A 25,365-nucleotide genomic window follows, 5' to 3' on the forward strand; every position below is an offset into this window, starting at 1 on the left:
GAACACCATGAAATCTTTAAGGGGCAAATTTAAAAGGGGGTTGGTTATGTACCCCACCTAAATCCTACATATTATGCTACATTTAGCCATTCTAACTATTTTTTTCCATTTTAAAAAATAATGCTTTTTTGGTTGCTCAAAAGCATTTTGCCCTAAAGGAGACACAGCCTAAGATATATGTTAATAGGAAATATCTAGAAACTAATCCATGGAAATGGTTCAGTAGTCTAACATTAGGAGAAGTTATGCTTTTATCTTCCCAGAAAAATGAATGAAGTCCCAGATGGCTCCCACTCTGACGCATCTGACTAGGACAGCATCCCAGAGGTTACCAGACAAACGTGTCTGAATGGAGACAACAACCCATCAAGAGGAGATGTTTCAAGAGGAAGAGGAAGCAGATAACTTAGGGAGACATCAAGGAACCCTGGGGAGACAATGGGGACATAATACTACTGACCTCAAAATGATGCCATTATATTTACTAACTATATTATGTGTTAATTCGTCAATGCATAATACAAATGAATTTCCTTGGGGTGTGGAATAAAGAAAAACACACCTTAATAAGAGACAATACGGTGTTGTCTGCCATGCTAAAGATTCTTTTTGTGTTTCTTTATTACCAGTCCCAGGAACGATTACTCTGTACCTGCCAGGAGGAGAGCCAGAGGTGGACTGCCTATGCAGTGAGGCAGAGCTGTGAGTACTGCAGCCCCGCCCTGGCCATGGAAGTCTACATGCAGTCCTTTTGCCACGTGGACAGCAATTTGGAGCGCGGCTACACAGTGTTTAAAATAGAAGAGCTAATGAATGGAAGAAAACATTTTGTTGAGAAATGGTACAGCAAATTCCATGCCTTGCACAAAAAGCTTAAGAAATGTATAAAGACCCCAGAAATCCCTTCTAAACACCTCAGAACTGGGTCCCCAATGTCCCACTCTAATATGGAACAACAGCAGCAAGGCCTGGAAACATATTTACAGGCCATCATTTTGGAACATGAAGAGCTCCCTAAACTGTTCCTCAATTTCCTCAATGTAAGACACTTGCTCTCTCTACCTTTTGCAGAAAGCTGTGGATCTTTTGATGAGACAGAATCCGAAAAGTCAAGTTGTTGTTCCTTGGGGGTCCATACGTCTTGCCTGTAGCCAATGATTTTCCAAATGTGGTCATCAAAGGAGCTCTTCATGGGATATTTTTCTCTTACCTGCAGCCCAGTAGAAACCCTACACAGCTAGAAGAAGCTGAAGCAAGTGTCAGTGCCAATGGCAAGAAAATCGATATCTCTACCAAGTTAACCGAATCTACAAGACCCAATAGCTCTAGCTTGTAGAAAAATTCAGTCCTAGCTTCCTTTGAAACAGGGACATTTCTATTAGAATGCTGCTTTTAAAATTAGAAACTGAACCAGGGTGGGGTCAGTTTAAGATCAATTATTTGATAGGTGAAAGGGAGATTACAAGAGAAATCAGGAAAAAAGAGGCCACAGTAGATTACCGAGAGTGCCGAGTATCACAGAACAGAGCCAGCCTCTGATCCAGCCAGCGTCTGATCCAGCCAGCCTCTGGTCCAGCCAGCCTCTGGTCCAGCCAGCCTCTGGTCCAGCCAGCCTCTGGTGATCCAGCCAGCGTCTGATCCAGCCAGCCTCTGGTCCAGCCAGCCTCTGATCCAGCCAGCCTCTGGTCCAGCCAGCCTCTGATGATCCAGCCAGCGTCTGATCCAGCCAGCCTCTGGTCCAGCCAGCCTCTGATCCAGCCAGCCTCTGGTCCAGCCAGCCTCTGATCCAGCCAGCCTCTGGTCCAGCCAGCCTCTGATCCAGCCAGCCTCTGATGATCCAGCCAGCCTCTGGTCCAGCCAGCCTCTGGTCCAGCCAGCCTCTGGTCCAGCCAGCGTCTGATCCAGCCAGCCTCTGATCCAGCCAGCCTCTGGTCCAGCCAGCCTCTGGTCCAGCCAGCCTCTGATGATCCAGCCAGCCTCTAGTCCAGCCAGCCTCTGGTCCAGCCAGCCTCTGGTCCAGCCAGCCTCTGATCCAGCCAGCCTCTGGTCCAGCCAGCCTCTGATCCAGCCAGCCTCTGGTCCAGCCAGCCTCTGATCCAGCCAGCCTCTGGTCCAGCCAGCCTCTGATCCAGCCAGCGTCTGATCCAGCCAGCCTCTGATCCAGCCAGCCTCTGGTCCAGCCAGCCTCTGGTCCAGCCAGCCTCTGATCCAGCCAGCCTCTGATGATCCAGCCAGCCTCTGATCCAGCCAGCCTCTGGTGATCCAGCCAACGTCTGATCCAGCCAGCCTCTGGTCCAGCCAGCCTCTGATCCAGCCAGCCTCTGGTCCAGCCAGCCTCTGGTCCAGCCAGCCTCTGGTCCAGCCAGCCTCTGGCCCAGCCAGCCTCTGGTCCAGCCAGCCTCTGGTCCAGCCAGCCTCTGGTCCAGCCAGCCTCTGGTCCAGCCAGCCTCTGGTTCAGTTGCACTATTTGCTAATTGGAAATTGTATCCTGCGTCATGCTGACAGTGAGCAACTTGGGTTCAGACCTTGGACACGCTCATCTTTGCGCCATGAGAGTAATCTCAGCGGGGGGATACTGTATTCTGGAGTGTGGAAACCTGAAGAGTATCCTGGAACCCACTGTGCCAGACTGAAAATTCAGTTATACTGACAGTAGAATGCATTTTCATTTCCATTACAGTGGAGATGCCTCCCACCTACAGATTAGTTTCCAGCATCAGTGCTTAAGATGAAATGGGATGTTGGGACCACCCTTAAGAGCACTCTAGAAAGTCATATTGGAAGTCTGTCCTCCTTCATTTTTTTCTCTCTAGGATTAGAAAGTATGAGTACTCCTCTGAAGACCACTTGATACCCCTGGCGAAGTTCCAGCAGCCGTTCCATATGGAAAGTATGTACTTGTCGCTACCCACGTCCAACCTGCGAAATAAGGCAATGGCAACCATGTTCTTCTTCAAGCGGTTTATTCAGCTATCCCTGTACAGCACACTTCTTCTCTTTTTTCTCTTCTCTTGTCTCCTTTCTCCCCAGCTCCCGCAGCCCCTTATAAGCATTGCCTTAATCCTATCAGCAGCTGCCACAAAGTCACTGGAGATTGGCCATTCTCAATGATGCGAGGTGGGGTGATCGGGTAACCACACCTCTCAGTGCATACAACTCCATGTATGGAGTTGTCTTTTCTCTCAAGCAATGCCTATGCCAAGCGCCACCTTGTAATGGTGAGAACGGAGCTGCTTCCCACATGTACTCTAAATACTAATATCACTGCAAAATTCTTGTCCCGTAGGAGTGGGACATGAGGTCACAGTGCCCACTATAGGAGCAGACAGATTGTGGCAGGGTTTCCTTAATGGTGACACCCACGCCACTATCACAGGCTCTGTCTGCTTGTTCAGGTTTCTCTTCACTGATATCATGTATGGATTAAAGTAAGTTAGATGCTCCATGCTGTCTCTCCACTGGATGTCACACAGATGATCATCTTTCACTTATGGTTATGAATTTTCATAGTTTAAATGTGGGATAAAATATTTACAATTAAAATATTATGTCATCAATTTTTATTAGAATCTAAACCTACATATTGAACAGCTGCTGTAAAATTTTAAAAATAACATTTTTATGATGAATTGTGTAATCACATGTTGGAAATAAAGTAACCAAGTGTTATTTAAAAAGAAACTAGTGAGATGCTAGACATACTTTTAAAAATGGTTTTATGTTACTAGCTAGTTTGAGTTAAATAAAAACAAACAAAAGTTTAAAAAGAAAAGAAAAAAGAATGTTTTCCTGAAGCAGACACAAGTGAAAGGATGTTTTGCTATAGCAAACACATGGAAGGACACATGATGAAGGAGTCTAAATTTGACCCCACAGAGAGTGGGAGACTGAGCATTGGTTTGGTTTGTTCCACCTCACTATTCTTTGCTAGCGACACACATGTATTGGTTCACCTTACATGTTGAATTCCACTTGGGGTAACACCACCATTGGGAGAAACTTGCCAAAGAACTCCTCATGAGGTTCCTAAGGTTCATTGCCACCTCAGCAGTCTAGGCCAAGTTAGCAAGCCTTGCAGTGTCTTCAGGGTTGATTTATAGCTGCTGTTTCCTGCATGGTGTTTGCCTGCCAAGAGGACTGACTGCAGCTGCTGGTTTGTATTTAGTGTTTGCTACAGTACTGAACTGCTGACAAAGAAGCTTGAGCTTGCCCCCAAGGAACTATTACTAAACAGGTCCACTTCCCCCATATCCTAATAACTTTTCTCTTCCAGTACCTCTGGTGGGTGGTGGGCAAGAGAAGACGTAAATGTTGACTAAAATAGGCTGCAAAAAAGTTAAGCCTACAATGATCTGATAGGATGTAGGGCATTGTTTTCTTTATCTATCATCTTTCTTTCTTTTGTACTTATTAAGGTTTGCTTTATGCCCTACAAAGTACTCATTCTCAAGATAGTTCTATGCATTGCTGAGAAGAGTGTGTATTCTGTATTCATTAGGTAGAATACTCACTCTGTAGATATTTGTAGAGCCCAATTCATAATTTACCTTTGAGGTGTTTTGCTGGTTTTTCTGAATATGGGGGGGGTGGATGGGTCCATCTAGATGTGAGTGGGATATATAAGTCTTTCATTAAGCTGAAGCTAGACCTATATGGGTGTTTTTATACCATATGAAATCCACGTTATCACTCCTGATTAGTTTTGATTTGAAGGTTACACCAGATCTGAGAGGATCTTCAGCAGTTTATTTGTATCTTCTGTTTTGCATCGTAGTTCAACTTCTAGGTTAGTCTCTTAGCTTGTGATATAAAAACATCAGTGTCTTTCTTGGAAAAAGCTAATATTAGATCTTGTTTTTCTAAACTAATCCTAAATTTGTGTATTTTAATTGGTAGATAAAGCCATTTAACTTCAAGGTTATGCTTGAAAAGGGTGTAGTTTTTCTCTATGTGGTTTTGTTGTTTCTTTTTCTGTCTGGTTGGTTAATTTGTAGTTCTTCCTTCCTTTCCTTATAGCCTTGGTATTTGCTGTCATGCTGTGTTGGGAATGACTGGCTTCTTCTCTGCCCCTCTCCGATGTTCTGTTGCTTTCATGCTCTGTATTATATACTAAATTTCTGTTTTGTATTTAATTTCTACTTTATTTCCTTATTTTTTGATAATTTCATATATAGTACTATGATTATTGTCACTTTAAATTAACCTTTGTTATTTCTCCTTCCTCTCCATTTCTTCCCAATAAGTCCTCAAGTAACTATACTTCATAGACAGTGAAGAAAAGGACTCCACCCACAAAAATAGGGTCCTCCTTTTCCCATGATGTAAAACAAAAAGTCCAATATGACAGTCTCACAGCCAGCATCATGCTAACACAAAAAATCTTGAAGTACATTGACTAAAATTAGGAACAAAGGTGTCCATTCTCTCCACTCTATTTAATAAAGAGCTGATCCCGAAGCAATAGAAAAAGTGAAAGAAAATAGCTACATAAAGAAAAAGAAGAAATTCTTCTTTATTTGAATATGGTATCATTCTATATATAAGAGACCTAAAAGACTCTACCAGAAAACTGTTAGAGCTAATAAAGTCTTTCAGCAAAGTGGAGAACACAAAATTAACACATGAATATCAGTCGCTTTCCTGAAACCTTGATAGACATCCTAGAAAGGAATGAGACAAACAATTCCATTTACAACTGCCTCAAAAGTAATAAAATACCTTGGAAAACCCTAACAGAGAAAGTGAAAGAATCCTACCATGCAAACTTTAAAACACCGAAGAAGGGAATTGAGGGAGACCCTAGAAGATGGAAGTGTTTGTGGATTAGAAGAATGGGTACTGTGGATATGGCCACCTAATCAAAAGCAACGTAGAGATTCAATGCAATACTTGTCAATATTCTAGGACCGTTCTTCAGAGAATCAGAGAAAAATCTATTTTACAATTTATATGAAATATATGAAAGGCTGCACATAGCCAAAAACAAAAAACAAAACAAAAAAAAATCTTGAGCAATAAGAATTCCTGAGGTGCTGGGCAGTGGTGATACAAAAAGAGGAGAATGAAGGTTGAAGACAGAAGCTGGAAGAGATGCTAGAACAGAAGTTTATAAGTGAGTCTAAGGAACAGAGCTTAATACTTAGCAACAAAGTCTAGAGGATAATTTATAGAAGCTAACAAATCTAAATAAGGCAGATGCTGTAATATTATAATTACAACATAAAGAGAAGCTAAGATTATGGAAGCAGGGTTTAGAATAGAAGATACAGAAAATTATAGAACAGCATAAACATCAGAAAGAGAACCTTATGACTTGGCAACAGAGCTTAGAGGAAACAGTAGAATTGAAGACACAGGAAATTATAGATCAGAATAAGAGACCGAAAGATGAAAATGAAGGTGGGAGACAGAAGCTGGAAGAGATGTTAGAACAGAGAATGCAGCAGATTACAGATCAGACTGAGCAGCAGACAAAAAATAATGAGGAATGAAAGCAAGATTTGGAGAATCACTTTTTACAATTAATCAATCAAAATAAAATGGACACCAAAATATCAGTTACAATATAAGAAAAAATTCAAATTTTGGAGGCAAAACATTGAACAGAGACTATAGAAACTCAAAGAAGAGGAAGATTGACAAAAGGAGAGATATGAAGCATGGACACAGACCTTAAGGGAAGAATTTAAAATTTTAATTAAAGAAAATACTAGGTAGAGACAGAAGAAACTAGAGAAAGTCAACCAAGAGTTATTAAAAACAAACTTTAGTCTATCAGGTTAATATACAACAAAGACCTCCACAGGGTTATTATCCACAGGGTTATCAAGAATTTGAATAGCAACCCATGGATGTGATAGAACTGAGAAAATTTAAGGAAAGTGTCACTAAATTTGGAATGCATTCACCATTTGAAAAACTAATCCTGACTTCTCAGACTATTAAAAATAAAATAATCCCCCCAAGACTGGAAAGATATGGCAAGAGCAATACTAGAACCTGCTGCAAATTTACAATGGTTTGCATGGTGGAGAGATGAGGTGAGGGAAATACCATAACAAAATAGAGCCAGGAAAAGAGAGATTTCCATAGACCAACTGAGGTGCCTCTCAGTCATTTGAGAATTCTCTGTTTAGCTCTGTTCCCCATTTTTAATAGGGTTATTAGTTTCTCTGGAGTTTAACTTCTTGAGTTATTTGTATATATTGTATATATATATATATATATATATATATATATATATATATATATGCAAAATGGCTGCATGTAAAATTAACTCATATCAGCAGCCTTCCTCTACTCAAAGGATAAGTGGGCTGAGAAAGAAATTAGGGAAACCACACTCTTCACAGTAGTCACAAACAATATAAAATATCTTGGTGTGACTCTAACCAAGCAAGTGAAAGACCTTTACGATAAGAACTTCAAGTCTCTGAAGAAAGAAATCGAAGATCTCAGAAGATGGAATGATCTCCCATGCTCATGGATTGGCAGGATTAATATAATAAAAATGGCCATCTTGCCAAAAAATATCTACAGATTCAATGCAATCCCCATCAAAATTCCAACTCAGTTCTTCATAGTTAAAAAAGAACAATTCTCAAATTAATTTGGAGTAACAAAAAGCCCAGGATAGTGATAATTATTCTCAATAGTAAGAGAACTTCTGGGGAAATCACCATCCCTGACCTCAATCTATACTAGAGAGCAACAGTGATAAAAAAAAAACTACATGGTATTGGTAATGACAGGCAGGAAGATCAATGGAATACAACTCAAGACCCAGAAATGAACCCATACACCTATGGTCACTTGATATTTGACAAAGAAGCTAAAATCATTCAGTTGAAAAAAGACAGCATTTTTAACAAATGGTGCTGGTTCAACTGGAGGTCAGCATAGTAGAGAAGAATACAAATTAATCCATTCTTATCCCCTTGTACAAAGCTGACGTCCAAGTGGATCAAGAACCTCCACATAAAACTAGACACACTGAATCTAAGAGAAGAGAAAGTGGGGGAAAGCCTCAAACACATGGGCACAGGAAAAAAAATTCCTGAACAGAACACCAATGGATTATGCTCTAAGATCAAGAATTGACAAATGGTACCTCATACAATTGCAAAACTTCTGTAAGGCAAAGGACACTGTCAATAGGACAAAATGGCAACCAACAGGTTGGGAAAAGATCTTTACCAATCCCACATCTGATAGAGGGCTAATATCCAGCTCATACATGTATCTATCTAGGAATTTAATAGGCTATCATTCTGCAACCTGGTCACAAGGTGGCGACGTAGATTGGATTCCTCTGAAGTGCTTTTCTTCTGAATCAGTTTTCAGTATCTTTTCTATCACCTCCACACACGCATTTGATTTTTCAGCCTTTTCCTTCTCTAAGTCTGTTTTATTGTGATCTCTCTTTAAAAAAAAAAAAAAAGAAACATAAAATTTTAATCATTAAAAAGATGATGTAAATACTCTCTTCTATAATGTTTTTAATATGGAAAACACTTTCTTTTTAAATCTCTCTACTGTTTCTTTTTTAATTTATTCATTTATTTTATGAGTACACTGTTTCTGGGCCAGTTCTGAGCGGTTCTAACTCAACTCTGCTGGCCTGGCCTTTTTCATTCAAGTCCTGATGGAGATCCCTCTCCTTCTGTCTGAGAGCATCTCTTACTCTCAAGGGCCTTATCCTCTTCTGCTCAGCTTAGGCTACTTAGCTGTTTATTTAATCAATCAGAAGATGCCTTAGGCAGTCAAGGAAGGACAGAGAGACATCTTCACAGGGTGCACAAACAACACTCCAACACTTTTCCTTGTGTTTGTTTGGTTTTGCTTTATAACTTATAATCCCATCACTGATAGAACCCAGCACAGAAGCTTGGAGGTAGGAAATGAGACAGAGGCCACGGAAGAGTGCAGTTTGCTGGCTTGCTTTTTCTTTGTGGCTTTCTCCATCTATTTTCTTGTATTACCTAGGACCACCAGCTGAGGGATGTCACTGCTCACAGTCACCTGAGCCTTCCCGCACCAAACATCAATCAAGAAAATGCCCCACAGGCTTATTACCAGGCCAGTTATTTGGGGTCACTCTCTTAACTGAGGTTTCCCTCCAAATTGTGGTGGTTTGAATAAATATGGCCCCTACAGACTTGTTTGTGAATGTTTGGCCTATAGGAAATGGCATTATTGAGAGGTGTGGCCTTGTTGGAGGAAGTGTGTCACTGTGGGAGTGGTCTTTGAGGTCTTCTATGCTTAAGCTATACCCAGTATGGCACATAGTCTCCTTCTGCTGGCTGCCCCAAGATAGAGAACTCTCAACTACTTCTCCAGCACCACGTCTTGTGCATCTGCCATGCTTCCCGCTATGATAATAATGGACTAGAGCTCTGAAACTCTAAGTCAGTCTCAATTAAACATTTTCCTTTATAAGAGTTTCCGTGGTCATGGTGTCTCCTCACAGTAATAAAACACAAACTAAGACATATATGATTCTAGCTAGTGTCAAACTGAAGGAAAACTAGCCCACAAGGGGGTCTTAGCAAGTGTTCAGGCAGCAAATAGCAAAGATATGAGACTGAAAATTGGTTCAGATTGACATCATCAACCTGGATTAAGACTTTTAAAGAGTCTGATCTGGTAGTTTATTCTCAACAAATTTAAACATAGTACAATTTGGGAAATTTTTTCCTGGTGTAATACAATCCCTGGTACATAAGCAGGGGTACATAGTAACATCCTGGTACATAATTACATCAAAATTTGACTCAGTATCCATGTCATTTCCTCTAAGAAGAGGGTTCTAAAGATTGGCTACCTGTGTAGCATAAGGGCCTAGGGAAGGCTCTGGCCTGGTCTTCAAGGTACAGACAGCACAGAGGTCATTTGGGCTATTAGCCACCTCTGCTCCTGGTTGTGGGAGCTTGGGGGAGCTCTGACTATATATGTAAGGGTCATTTAGACTATTAGGTATCTCTGGTCCTGGTTGAGGGAGCTTGGGGAGGTCCTGGCTGTAAATGTCATTTAGATTACAAGTCACCTCCAGTTCTGCTTGTAGAAGCTTGATATGGCTCAACAGATATTGTGGGTCACCAGGCTGTTCACCACTTCCAAGTCCCAGCTTTCTCACATCTTTCCCCATGCTTAATATTCCTGGTTTCTCTAAAGGTCTGTGGGCACAGGACCTGTGTGCTATGCTCCCAACACACTGTCAAGAAAAAAAATGACAGCAAATGATGGAGAGGATATAGTGAAAGCAGAGCCTTATCTGCTGCTGGTGGAGGTGTAGATTGATAGAACCATGGGGGAAACCTTTATTGTGCTTCCTCAAAAACTAACAATAGAACTACCACATGATCCAGTGTCCTGACTAATTTTTCTGTTGGGTTGACAGGATTTGGTATTATTTTGGAAGCTAGAATTATCATAGAAGAGAAACATCAATTTAAAAAAATGCCTCCAACAAGAAATGCTCATAGGCAAGTCTAGTGCCTTTTCTTGATTAATGATTAATGAGTGTTTGATGTGGGAAGACCCAGCACACTGCAATGAATGGTTTAACCCCTGGGCAGGTGGTCCCCATGGTATAAGAAAAAGGGTGGAGCAGGATATGAGGAGCAAGCCAGTGAGCAGCACCTATTGCCTTCAGGTTTCTGCATTGAGTTCATGCTTTTGCTTCCCTCAGTGATAGGTGTATAAGATGAAATAAAGCTTTTCTTCCCCAAATGGCTTTTGGTCCTCATCTTTATTACAGGAACAGAAACCATAACTAAGAGATCCACTTATACCACTCTTGGGTTTATATCAAAAAGAGTCTGCATGCTACTTCATAGATTCTTGGACACCAGTCAGTGTCTGTTGCTGTTCTTTTCACAATAGCAAAGACATGGAATAAGCTGTGATAATATCAATAAGAATGGCCCCACAGGACCTAGTTGACAGAATTGTTTGGGAAGGATTAAGAGGTGTGGCCTTGTTGGAGGTGTGTCACTGGAGGTAGGCTTCAATGTTTCAAAAGTGTGGTAGTTTGAATAGGCATGGCCTTCATAGATTCATGACTTTTTATGCTTGGCCATAGGCAGTGTCACTATTAGGAGGTGTGGCCTTTTTGGAAGAGGTGTGCCTTGTTATAAGAACTGTCTTACTATGGAGGCAGGGCTTTGAGATCATATATGCTCAAGGTATACCAATATGGTAGATAGTCTCCTCCTTGCTGCCTGCAGATCAAGATATAAAGCTCTCACCTTCTGGTCCAGCACCATATCTGCCTGCATGCTTCTCACCCTAATGAATAAACCTCTGAAACTATAAGCAAGCCCTAAATAAATGTTTCCCTTTATAAGAGTTGCTATGGTCATGGTGTCTCTTCACAGCCCTAAAACCTGAACTAAGAGAAAAAGACTCATACCATTCCTGGTATGCTCTTGGCTTCTTGCTTGTGGTTCGAAACGTGAACTCAGGTTTCCCTGCTGCCATCATGGACTCTAATCATCTGGAACCAAGAGCCCAATTAAATGCTTTCTTATATAAGTGGTCTTCGTTGGTGTTTTATCACAGCAATAGAAAAGTAACTAATGCATGGCTCATCCATCAATAGATGAACTGATAACGAGAATGTGCATGTATGTAAGTGCAGTGGAATTTTATTTACTTGTTAAAAAAATGAAATTTGCAGGAAAGTGATTGGAAGTATGAACATACTAGGTATTAGGCAAGTCTCAAAATGATACATACCGTATGTTCTCTGTCCTATATACATCTTAGATTCTAATTGTTAGAAATGTGTTTGTAGGTAAAAGTATATGTCATTAGAGGCCAAGTTACTGCAAAAGTACCCATGAGAAGAAAAAAAATTAAGGGAGGAACTCATGAGAGATTAAAGTGGAAGTGGGAAAATTAGACAGTTGCATACAATAAAGACAATTGCATACAACAAAGACAGTTGCATGCAACAGATACATTTGCATACAGCAGAGACATTTGCATACAACAGAGACATTTGCATACAACAGAGACAATTGCATACAACAGAGACATTTGCATGCAACAGAGATATTTGCATACAGTGGAGACATTTGCATACATTGGAGACATTTGCATACAGCAAAGACATTTGCATACAGCAGAGACATTTGCATACAGCAGAGACATTTACATACAGCAGAGACATTTGCATACAACAGAGATATTCACATACAGTAGGGAAATAGGGGATGGGAGGAGTGGCATTTTTGACAAATGTATAAAACTGAAATAGTCACACATTTTGTTACTCAGTTTTTTTCTTAGAATACAAGAAACCACAATTGACACAAAACCACAATTACATGAAAATAATTACAATGAATAGAGGTGACTCAGTTAAGCTAGATCAAGGTGCAACCAGATTATAAAGACCCATGAAGTATAAAGCTTACACCTCTATCTACTTGAAATATAAGAAAGGCTCAGTGATATCAAGAGAAAAAGCAGAGGCTTATCATGTAGACTTGAGATTTCTGTGTTACAAAACAGCAGAGGGGAAATGCCTGCCTCAGTGACACCTCAAGTTAAAGTTCTTTAAACGTTTTAATTTTTTATTTTGTGTGTATGAACACTTTTCTTGCATGTACATCTGTGTACTATTTGTATGCCTGCTGTCCAGAAGAGTGTGTCAGGTCTCCTGCAATTAGAGTTATAAATGTTAGTAAGCTATCATGTGCTCGGACTTGACCTGTAGAAGAACAGGCAATGTTCTTACCTACTGAGCTCAACCCCAGGTCAGAACTTTTTATTTTCTAATTTGTAGTGAGACCAAGCTATATTCTCTGTGCTTAATTGTATATCTAAAAGAAGAAAGAATATGACTTGGGATTCTCACAACCTGGAGAGACACCACCAGTCTGTCTAGTATAAACATGGTGTCTTAGTTATTTTTCTATTACTATGATAAAACACTATGACCAAGACAACTTATAGAAGAAATAGCTTATTTGGGGTTTATTGTTTCAGAAGGATAGACTCCATTATGGTGCAGCAAAGGAATAGCTCGCAGTTAATATTTTGAGACACAACCATAAAGCAGAGAAAGAGACATAGAAATGGTGTATTTTGAAACATTAAACCTGCCCCTGGTGACATAGTCCCAATCCTTCTCAAACAGTTCCACCAACTGAACAGCAAGTATTTAAATATATGAGCTTATGGGATCATCCTAATTCAAAGCACCACGTCTGGGATAACTGAAGTCCTTTTCCTGGATCAGATGGCATGAACCCATCCATGTAGCCACTGGGGCATAGGATATTTTCTAAAACTCTAGTGCCTGTCCTTCCCTGCAGACATCTCTTGGGACACCCTCACTCTGAATAAGACAGTGCAAAGTTTAAAGACACTGATAGAAACAGCAGCTAGGTTATTGCTTTGACATAAGAACACATAAATCTGTTTCAGCCTTTGTCATAATTTGTTTTTCTATAGCTGTGATAAACTTAGGGTAGAAAAGATTTATCTGGTGTACACTTCCTTATTATAGTGTATCAGTGGAAGCCAGGGCAGGAATTCAAGGTAGAGACTTGGAGACAACAGAGAAATGCTGCTTCCTGGCATGCCTCCTGTGTGTGTGTGTGTGTGTGTGTGTGTGTGTGTGTGTGTAACACCAGCTCAAGGCATGACTACATCAAAACTCTTTGCAAAGTACATATAATCTCTTCCATAAAAGTGAATACTACAGACTGAGAGATAATGCTCAAGATAAGAGTGTAAGGAGTATGACTGAGAATTCAGGTGTGCCCTGGCCTGACAGACAGCACCGAGGTTATCTAGGCTCTGCTCCATTGTGAAGTACATGAGACATCTCCCATAAGGATGGGCTCTACTGATTGGGAAGCAATGTTCAATATAAAGGTCGAGGGAGGAAGACTCTAGGGGCATCACATGTGGCCTGACCCCATAGGCACCACAGGTCACCAGGAACCACCTCCATTCCCAGTCTTCCTGGAAGAAAACAAGTTATGCACCTCTTCCATTGAAAAGACAACCCTGCATGTTGAACATGTTTAAGATTCCTGGTTTTCCCAGTGCTTATCTGTGACTATAGGGACCTTGTGCTTTCTACAGCTTGCTCCTCAGACTCATTCAGCTATGATCTATCTGTCCAGGAATGGCACCCCACAGTGGCTAGGTCCTTCCCCCATCACTCATTAATAAAGAAACTGCTGTATAAAATTGATGATAAGCTAATCTGATGGGAGCATTTTTTTTCAGTAGCGATTCCCAGATGACTCTAGTTTGTATCAAATTGACAGAAACTAACCAGGACAGCCTTGAAAGTTACAGAAGCCTCTTTCTTATCTAGTGAGACTACAGAATTGAAAAGATTATATCCTTATAAAGAGAAAAGGCAAACTAGTAACACAGTGCAAAGGAAAAGACCATCATTCCCTGAGGTGAGGTTATCAGCATCACAGAGTGAAGTACAATAGTGGGTGCTTTTAAGAAGTTAGGATTGTCTTGGTTTCTTTTCTGTTTTCTATCAAAGAGATAAATAACATAACCAGGGAAGCTTATAAAATAAAGCATTTAATTGGAGCCCATCGTTTCTGAGGGTAGTCTATGACTATCATGGCAGGGAGGATGGCAACAGGTAGCAGGCATGGTGCTGGAGCAGTAGCTGGGAACTTACATATTGAGATAACATCCTCAAGAGATCTAACTGGAAATGGTGTGGGATTTTTAAATCTCAAAGCCCACCCTCAGGGGCACATCTCCTCTAATGAAGCTAAATCTCACAGTCCTTCCCAAACATTTCCACTAATCGGGTATCAAGCATTCAAATGTAATGGCTTATAGGGCCCATTCTCATTCAGACCACCACAAGGATTCATGCATATGTCTAAATAAATAAATAAATAAATAAATAAATAAATGTAATAAAAAGAAAAGTTTGAAAATATATAAATATATTTTACTATATATTTTAATAATGAAAGAAAAAAGGTACTAAGAAAAAAGAAGATATTAGACAGCTAATGTGGTTTATCTAAGAGTCACACTTCATGGACTTTATACTAATTACATTGTTATATAACCACAATATAATTAAAACACAATTATATCATTGTAAAGTCTGAAGCTACTGTTTCCACAGGGTTCCCAAGGCAGGGTGATTCCTGAGGAAACCTTCAAGGTCACAGCTGATGATGTGAACCTCTAGATAAGGTATGAGGGAGGCCAGAGAATGTCACTGAAAACTAAGTTAATAGTCTTGATTCTCAGAAAGTGTCTGGAAAGGAATGAGGCTTTCCCGTAGGCCATGAATGTTTGGTCCTTGTCTTAGTTGGGGTTATTGCTGTGATGAAACACCATTGATCAAAAGCAAGTTGAGGGACAGCAGAGGGCTAATATCAAAAATACATAACCTAAGAAATTAGACACCAACAAACCACATAACCCAATTACAAAATGGGCTACAGACCTAAATGGAGAATTGTCAATAGAAGAATCTCGAATAGCCGAGAAGCACTTAAAGATAGTCATCAGGGAAATATAAATCCGAGATTCCAACTTATACCGTCAGAATGGCCAAAATAAAAAAAAAAAAAACTGAAGTGACAGCACATGCTGGTGAGGATGTGGAGCTAGGGGAACACCCCTTCACTGCTGCTGGGAGTGGAAACTGGTACAGATACTTTGGAAACCAATTTGGTGGTCTCTCAGAAAACTGGGAAGAGTTCTACCTAAACACCCAGTCATCCTGCTCCTGGGCATATACCACCACAAAGGCACTTGCTCAACTATATTCATAGCAGCTTTAGTTGTAATAGCCAGAAACTGGAAATAGCCTAATTGTCCCTCAACAGAAGAATAGATACAGAAAATGTGGTACATTTACAAAATGAAATATTACTCAGCTACTAAAAACAATGACATCATGAAATTTGCAGGCAAGTGGATGGAAGTGGAAAAGATCATCCTGAGGGAGGCGACCCAGACCCAGAAAGTCACACATGGCATGTACACACCCAGACTCAGAAGACACACATGGCATGTACATTCTTATTAGCCATAAACTACAAGATAACCGTGCTACAATCCACAGATCCAAAGAAGCTAAGTAACAAGGAGGACATAACAGGGGTTGCTTGAATCTCACTGAGAAGGGGAAGTAGAACAGGCATGAAGGGTAGAGGGAAGAAGGGAACTGGGTTATGTGAAGGGTAGGAAGAGGGATCAAGTGGGAGAAGCTCAGATGGACAGACAATGGAAACTCTCAGGAATTGATGAGGGTGAGCGCAGCAAGACTCCTGTGGGAATATGGAATCAGATTCAGCCATCTCCTATGACCAGAAAAGACTTCCAATGGAGGTGCTGGGACGCCAACCCAGCCACAAAACCTGAGACCCACAATTTGTCCTGCCTACAAGATACACAGGGATAAAGATGAAGCAGAAATCGAGGGAAAGGCCAACCAATGATTGGTCCAGCTTGAGACCCATGCCATGAGAGAAAGCCCTTCCCTGACATTATTAATGATATTTTGCTGTACTTGGAGATAGGAGGCTAGCATAATTGTCATCTGAGAGGCTCACCCAGTACCTGATGGAGACAGACACAGAGGTCCACAGTCAAACATTAGTTAGAGTCTGGGGAATCCTGTGGAAAAAAGGATTGAAGCAGCTATTGAGGTCAAGAACACCACATGAAAATGTACAGAAGCAACTAATCTGGGCCCATAGTGGCCCACAGAAACTGAGCCATCAAACAGACAACATGCATGGAATGGACCTAGGCCACTATCCGTATCTAACAGTTGTACAGCTCAGTTTCATGTGAGACTCCTAACAGCAGGAGCAACCGTTGTCTCTGACTCTGCTGCCTGCCCTGTGACTGCCTTGCCTAGCCACAATAGAAGATATGCCTAGTCTTACTGCAACTTGATATGCCAAGGTGGGCTGATATCCACAGCAGGCCTCCACTGGAAAATGGGGGTGGAGGAGATGAGGGGGAGGAATTGGGAAAAGAAGAGGGGGAGGAAGATGTGATTAGGATGTAAAGTAAACAGAAAGAGACATAAATAAATAAATATTGAATAATTCTTATTGAATTATTGCTGGTTCATGTAATATGCTTTCTAAATTGTTTAGTTAGCATAACTAAATCATATTTTATTGAAAGTCAAGAAAAAAAGACTAGTTTTCAAAACTGAACTGAAACAGTAAAAGATAGCAGTTCACACAACAAGCAGATATCATAATGGATTCTCCGAATTCTGTTTCCAGGCTTGGGTTCCATGTTGGGAAGATGCTACCTGCAACAGTTATCTCAGAGCTTACTCACAATTTAGGAAACAATAAGCCTTTTCTTAGAAAGGAGAATAGGATAGGACCTGCACGGTGTTGGGTAAATATCCACAGTAGGGCTCAGCTCTCAGTGCCAGTCTACATCCCTCCTCTCCCTGTCTGTAAGCCCTTGCTCCTGCAGCAGATTCTTGCTTTCAAAGATGCATCTTAGAAGCTTGTATGCTTACCCTAATTCAAAAAAGACCGTTTTACTGAATTCCTGTGAGTATTCAAATTTAAAAGCATTATACTGGTTTATTTTAATTTTTTTTTACCTCCACTAATGATTAAAGAGCTAATGAGTTGCACTGATGTTTATGTGACTTTATATAGCAAGTTACTGCAAGAAACACACAATCTGAAAACATAAACACATACACTAACCAATTTTGTACTTAGTATGTGCCTTGTAAAAAGTTCTTGTGCCTGATGTAAACCTACTTCCTTGGTCCTGGAGAACAGCAATGGACAGTACCTTAATGGAACTTATATTCCAGTAAGGGAGTAATGAACAAGTAACATTACAAGTAACATGAGGTACATCTGCCCTACTTACTATTCTTTTACTGTGAGAAAATGCCACAAGCAAGACAGCTGCAAGAAAGCATTCACTTGGGGGTCGCTTACAGTTTCAGAGAGCTAGTCCATCATCACCATGGTAGGTAGAGCCAGCTAAAAGCTCACATGTGGTCCACAAGGTACAGGCAGAGAGAGGCGTGGGAGAGAAGGAGAGGGGGGAGGGAGAAGAGAGGGAAGAGAAAGCGGGGAGGGAGGGAGGGGGGAGAGAAACTGGGTCAGGTGTGCGCTTTTGAAATAGATCTCAGAAACCCATCCCCCAGTGACACACCTCCTTCAACAAGGCTGCATCTTCTACTCCATCCCAAATGGTTCCACTTATCCATAGATCAGACATCCAGATATATGAGTGATTCTATGAGGGCCCTTTGTTTCAAATCACCAGAACAAGTGATTAAAATAAAAGAGAAACAGTGAATGTGTGTGTGTGTGTGCGCGCGCACACGCGTGCAACAATACTCATGCATGAGTATGAAAAAGTAATATTTAAGTAAGATGGTGATCTATGATAAAGACTTGAAGAAAGTCAGAGACTCTAGAGTGGACTTCTAAGGGCTGCTGAACACTTATGTACAACTCTTTGTTTAGTGATCACGGCAACACTATACGTAGGTACATTTATTATTCCCACTTACAGACAGGAAATTGAGGTGTAAGGATAGACCGCTTTATGGCCCACCACTTGGTGTTTCCAAGGCCTGCTGTTCTCATAGTTCCTACTTCCAGAGCATTCCTCATGACCTTTGACCGACCATGTGGCCTGTAGAGAAAGGGTGACTAGTCCCTGATTTCCTTTTCACTTCCTTGATGCTCAGGTAAAACAGGAAGCTACGTAGCTGTGCATTAAGTGTATAGTTAGGACCTGGGCAGGAGAGAAGCCGTGTTCTTTAGCTATGCCAAAGGATAAGCTACATTAGATGAATATCCTCCTTCACTTGTAAGTTAATTTCTAACTGCTTTGCTTTTATCAAGCCATTCAACTACCAATAACAAGATGTCCTCATTTACATAATAGGATAATCAGTTACAACAGCACGTTTAAAAAGTGATTTGACAGGAAACAGAAAGTGAAGTTATGCTTCCTAAGATAAATAAGAGAATTTCCTTGTTAGTCTCCCGCTGAGGAAGGCAGAATGGGACCTTATCAGTCACAGGCCTCCAGGCACAAAAGCCGGAATGTGAGTAAGCACTGGCCCTGCAGAAGTAGGTGCTGCACTTAGTTATCTTTTAAATCAACAGACCTGGAACTTTCAGGAGGAACTAGGAAATGGATGAAGGGAGACAGGTTTGCTTAAAAAGGGCTGGCAATGGCATTTGATGTAATTTAACGTCGTAACATTCTTGTTTTCAGTAAGCTCTCAGCAGCACAATTGCACATTTGCACATGACTCGGCAAGCCGAGCTTTTGGGTACAATTTTCCTAAAGACAAAAGGCCCAGTAGCTTCTGCTGACCTCATAGCTCCCACCTCCAGAGCTTGCCTCATGACCTTTGACCAAGTGGCCCGTTCAGAAAAGGTGACTAGTCCCTATTTCCTCCTCACTCCTTGATGCTCAGGCAAAACAGGAAGCTACATAGCTGTACGTTAGTTGTATAGTTAGGACCTGGGCAGGAGAGAAGCTGTGGCCCTAACCATTCCGACAAAGGTACAAACCCTGGCAACCAAAGGAAAAGACACCACTTGGTAACACAGATGCTTTTCTTTTCTTCTCCCAAGTCTAAATACCAGTATATGAAGAGTAGCATCGGTTGTTAACTTTAAAGTCAAGGACCCCTCTGTTGAGCTTAGCTCTCGTTCTCGGTATCCAACTGCATTTGAAGCATAATTAATAGCATGATAAGCTCAAGTTTCGGGAGAGTTAAGTGAGAGGCCTCTTCCATGAGTTCCCCTCCAAGGAACTTGTCATAAAGTGGGCTTACTCAGCGTTAGAAGAGCTATTAACATGCGTATTAAAAGTCATCTTTTCTCTGGGGCTCTTACTGGAGTTTCTCTGTGTGGGCATGTTCCTTAAGAAGGAAGTGGGCGGGCAAGAACGCACTGGGGACAATTTGTGTATTTGCAAGAGCAAGCAGAGGCTTCCACTGAGGGGGAACATATGTTTCTGGGGCTCCATCTGTGCAAAAAGCTCCGCGTCCTGAAGTACTAAGGATAAAAAAAGACTTTTATAATACTTTTATTTCATACATCTTTCATCATCTGTGAACATTTGGAACAGTGTAACTGACCCTAATTAACTAGAAGTGCTACTCACAGCACAAGGAGAAGTTCCCACTGCACCTGTCCTAAGGGCAGCTCCTCCCACAATTCTTCGCGAGCCGAGTGTACGTGGGGCCTCTGAGGATGTGCTCGCCCGGATCTGAGTGCGCCTGCTTTGCAGGAGCCACGCCCCTGTCCCCTGCGGGCCTGGGTCCCTGCGGGGTAGGGCGGGGCCAGCGGCGGGGCGGGGCCTGCGGCGGGGCGGGGCGGGGTTTGCGGCCGGTCCCCACGCCTCTGCGGCTTTGCGGGCAGGTCCTGGCAGTCCCTCCCAGGTCACCCCACCGACGCGATGGCCGTCCCCGGCTCTCTGGCCGAGTGTGGCTACATCCGGACCGTGCTGGGCCAGCAGATCCTGGGTCACCTGGACAGCTCCAGCCTGGCCTTGCCCTCGGAGGCCAGGCTGAGGCTGGCGGGCAGCAGCGGCCGCGGCGACCCGGCGGCCCGGAGCCAGCGGATCCAGGAGCAGGTGCAGCAGACCCTAGCCCGCCGGGGCCGGAGCTCTGCGGTCCGCGGTGAGTTAAGCCCCACCCGACGCGCTTGTCGTAGCTCTCGGCCGTGCGGACCGGTGTCCGCCCGCCCACCTGTTGCTCACCTTCCCTTCTGACGCGGGGTTGGTCGCTTTCGAACGCTTCCTCCCTAACCTTTGATTCAAGTCTACCTTATTCGTATGTTAATTACACAATTGTCTGTATTAAAGTATTCGTTGGGTTTCCACCTTTCACCGCTCGCTCCGGGTTCGCGCCCTGGGACTCTAAAAGCACTTTGAAATTTCATGCAGACTTTTGTGTGCGAGATTGTTTTTCTGGAAAAGGGCGCTTTGAGCTTTGATTTAGATGTTTTAGAGTTTACGACTCTCTATAAATATTTTTAGAAAGAAACCTTGAAAGCCCTGCAGCTCCTCCGTCCTCTAAATTGAGGTTACCTCGCCCATGTACTTAGGAGTGCTCCACTCAGTATCTGCTGTGAGTATTTGATCTGCGACTGAACAAATTGAGCAAGTCGGCTTTGGGCCTGGGAGCAACTTCAACACCCTGTGGAGGATAAGGAGGAGGAAGGAGACTTTGGCCAGGCTGAAGGTAGCCCCGCCTGCCCACCTCACACCCACACACCAGCACCCGGCACCATCAGATGCGTGGGTGCAGAACCGCCCTAGTTAAAAAAAAAATCAAACTCTCACCACGCAGACTAGTGACAACTGTGGTTGATCAGAAAGATCAGAAGCTCTGGTAAATGTGGTTACCATTAAGAATAATAGTGCTTCCGTGCCAGCGTGTGGATTTCAAATAGCAGTCTGGGAGGCTGTTTGCATACTTGAAAAAGTAAAGAGGTGTTTAATGATTCTAAGCTCATTAAACTGAGTGCCTATAATGTTCCTAATTAGGCTATGTGGTTCACACTTTATACTATCTTTAAAAAGGAACTGTGTATTGTTTTTTCATTTCTCTTTCCATATGTGTAGATATAGGTATGATTTTAAGATTTGTCCTCAAGCTTCCTGTCCCTGCCTCCCATGTGCTAGGATTACAGACATGAGCCACCTGGGGTTTTTGTGGACCGAAGCTTAGAGACAAGGAAACTGAGCAAATAAACAATAGTCAAGATTCCAGATAGAAAGTGGCAGAGGTGGTTTCTAAAAGCCAAAATGTGGAGTTTTAAACCTACCGTTATCTATGGCATTAAGTGTTTGATTGGACTCCTTTTCCTCTAAGTAAAACTAAGGAGGTTCTAAGCGGATGGGAAGGTTTGCACAAGAAAGAACTGCCTAGCTGGGCGGTGGTGGCGCATGCCTTTAATCCTAGCACTTGGGAGGCAGAGGCAGGCGGGTTTCTGAGTTCGAGGCCAGCCTGGTCTACAGAGTGAGTTCCAGGACAGCCAGGGCTACACAGAGAAACCCTGTCTCGAAAAACCAAAAACCAAAAACCAAACAAACAAGAAAAAAACCAAAAACCTGCCTTATTCCCTGGTGAGAAGAAAAACCATAATTTAGGGTTAGGAATGTGGCTAAGGACTCCAGGACGACTGAGGCCAGTGTTTGGCTAGTTCTGCCATTGCATCCTGCAATGTGAACAGCCCCTGCCCAGTGCTAACTGGAACTGAAGAGCCTCTCTGTTAAGGGAACACAGTGCATATTAAAGATTCTTCCTTATCCTATCAGGGTGGCCAACCCAGAAGAACAATCAGGCATCAACTACTAAACAAATGGAGGGGGCGTCCAGTGTGGGCAGAAGGAACACAGAGCTTTGCTAAGCACCTATCGTGTGGCAAGCTGTCATCTCCAATCTCATGTATTTCCATTTCACTATGTCCTTTGATGGGATTGAAAAGGTGGATGAATCTATGGGATTGAAAAGGTGGATGAACTGGATAAGGTGACCTGTTTCAAGTGGGAGACACACGTCTATCAACAGTTGTAGCATGATGGTCCGAGCCCCACAAAATTGGTGAATTCAACCACTGCTACTGAATGTGTTTTTTCAAGGAGCATCATTCAGGTGCTGAATTAAACACACATTTGGTATGCTTCGTAACAAGAAGTTTAAGCCCAAGGAAATGCATTCCTGAATCAAAAGCCATAAGTACCCAGAGAACAGCAAGAGTGCCACAGAGTGTTCAAATGATAAGCTCTCTCAGCCAAAGAGAATTTTGAAAATCTGTTTGGAGGAACTGTGATATTAGCTCCCCATCCCCACCCCCACTCCTACCCCCAGACTCTGAAACTAGGATTTTTAAATCTCAGAAATTTGCTAGGATTGGGCACAGAAGGTAGTTGGAGATGTGTTATTGTAGAAGAGGTGAGCAGAAATATTTCATAGAGCCGAGTTGACGTGGAAAAACAAGGGCACAGCCTTGGTGCTTCTGTGCTTCTGTTCAGTTGAGTGGTTCTTCCAACTAAGGGATAAAGCCAGGAGCTATTTTTGATTACAACAGAGCTCTTTGGCAGGCTACGCAGAAGTGCAGCTTAGGGGAGGGGAAGTCATCAGACCCCTACTCTGAAGGAGGTCAGCTACAGGGAACTGGCTCCACACACCCTGGAGCAGCGGCAGGAGGTGACTCCCACCTGTTTAATGGAAGTACTTAGAAAGTGTTTGGGACTCCTGGTGGCTGTATTGCTTTTATATTTCCTTATATCTGTGTCCTGTCTGTAATGTGGAAACACAGCAGTACTGAAACAGTGCTGATCTGGAAAGAGTGACCCTGATGTCACTCCCCTTAGCCCCAGTGCCCTGGAGAATTCTGGATTGTTGACATACCAGAAAGGATGAGGCAGCAGATAGTCTGCTGAAAGATTTCTGGTTAATACCTTGTAAGGCTCGTTCATCCTCCGTGTCTTTCTTATAGCGTATGTTTTCACTGTAAGTCACTCACTGACATTTGGTATCACTTTAAACTGCTGAAATATTTTAAAGTCAGTTTTATCTCTTAGGTTCAAAGGTGTGTGTGGCTGCGTTATAAAATATGCATATGTTTTATCAAATTTTATAATTTTACAAAAGTCAGAATGAAGCATTTAAAAGTGGCAAAAAAGATAGCAAAGATAGCAAAAATTATACTGTAAAGCACTGTTTTACTCATTACATTGTCTTTCTCTCTCTCGTGCCTGAATAGGAAGAAACTGTAGTCTGTAGTGCTTGTGACGCACAGTGAACTATATTCCAATTCACTTTACAAGGTCTTTGAAGATCTACTGTAAAAGCTTCAGCCATGCTTGTTACTTGCATGATTTCCTGACGAGGCTACTATCAGTATTGCGGATTAGAGTGGAGTCTGAAGAGGACTACACATTTATTTTGGGATTCAAATGGTGCCATTAACAAACGCCAAGCTTAGTGCCTTGATCCCAGTACTGCGGTGGCTGGGGCAGAAAGAAGGATGGTTGTGAGTTTAGGACCAGCCTATAGCATAAAACCCTGTTTGTGAGACAAAGGCAGCTAATAGGTGCTGCTACAAAGAGAAATTATCTCATAATTGTCATTTATAGTTGCCAGTAATAGACTTGCCCTTTTAGAGAAGTAAAATAAAAGCTTTTTAATGATTTTTAACTAAACTAGAAATTCAATTTTAATGTAAAACCAATGCTAAACTAACTGAAGATAAAATAGCATCAAGCTTGGTGGTGTGAGACTCCTTTGCTAAAGGGTATTACATAAATGAATCACTCTAGATCCAGAGGATTAGTCAGTTCCGAGATAGGAGACAGGAGGGGAGAAGGCAGTGGCTGGCGAGCGCGAGCGAGCAGGACAGCACTCATGCTGTTCTGAATGTGAATGTCATTCAGCCCTCAGGGTGCAGTGACTTCCATGTTATCCCATAGCAGGCTTTCATTCCGATTTGGTAAAGTAAATTTTTTATGTGAGGGTTTTCTGTTTTTACAACCTTCTGATTATACTCTGTCAAAATAGAATACCAACAAAATGAAGGACTTCTCACGTGGGAAGAACATATCCTTTTGTGGGTAAAGGGCAGAGTGGGAGAGAGGTAAGGACGCTCGCTGCAGAGTCAGCAGAACTGTGAGAAACCAAAAATCAGGGGTCCCAGGATTTGATTATTGAAAAAGCGCTGTTCTTTAGAGCAGGAGTCATCTTAAGGGAAAGAGCTGGCTGCTTCAGAGTCGTCCTGTGCTAGTGTGCTGTTGTCATGGGAACAGAGGGCCACTCTTTAGAACTGATTATTCTAGCTATTTGTGGCTTGTTGGTGCCTTCTCTTACAAGTATCCTTTTGTATATCGACTTTAAAACTTTTTTCTCACGTATCAAAATAAGGCTTGTTTTACTTTATCTTCATATTGTTCAACATTAATATTGATATAGAACTTAATAAGAAATATGTGACTTGAACACCAGATTTGATTAATGTGATCTACAATGAGAGTGTTTGGTTCCTGCTCAGATGAGCTTCAAGGTACTCAAATTATTAATTATTTAATTCTGAGATAAATGTAGACCTCTATTTTGTGCAAATATCTAAATGTATTTACACACAAGTCTCATGCTTCTCTTTGGGAAGGAAACACTAAGTATCATCAGCAAGACTGGATATAGACCATGAATTAATATATTTTTAAATCTTTGTGCTAAAGTAACTCCTTCCCTTCAGTTCACTAAATTAAGAATAAACAGTGTATAAGGTTTCCTTTATAATAGAACAACAGTTCTCAACCCGCATACCAAATATTTATATTATGATTCATAACAGTAGCAAAATCATAGTT

The 25,365-nt window shown here is 41.9% G+C and overlaps 1 protein-coding gene and 1 pseudogene across 1 annotated transcript in view; both read left to right on the forward strand.

Moving 5' to 3' along the window:
- The first annotated feature begins 728 nt into the window (after nucleotides 1-728).
- LOC117717959 (sorting nexin-24 pseudogene) lies at nucleotides 729-1,336 on the forward strand (annotated as a pseudogene).
- A 19,045-nt stretch (nucleotides 1,337-20,381) lies between these two features.
- The window catches only part of Pkp2 (plakophilin 2), a 65,477-nt gene continuing 60,493 nt past the window's right edge, over nucleotides 20,382-25,365 (forward strand). Inside the window, exon 1 of the mRNA XM_034515543.2 lies at nucleotides 20,382-20,668. Coding sequence (XP_034371434.1) covers nucleotides 20,446-20,668 — 223 coding nt within the window. The 5' untranslated portion in view covers nucleotides 20,382-20,445. The remainder of the gene's footprint in view (nucleotides 20,669-25,365) is intronic.

The sequence above is a fragment of the Arvicanthis niloticus genome, chromosome 12 (assembly GCF_011762505.2).
Source record: "Arvicanthis niloticus isolate mArvNil1 chromosome 12, mArvNil1.pat.X, whole genome shotgun sequence".
Classification (NCBI taxonomy): domain Eukaryota; kingdom Metazoa; phylum Chordata; class Mammalia; order Rodentia; family Muridae; genus Arvicanthis; species Arvicanthis niloticus.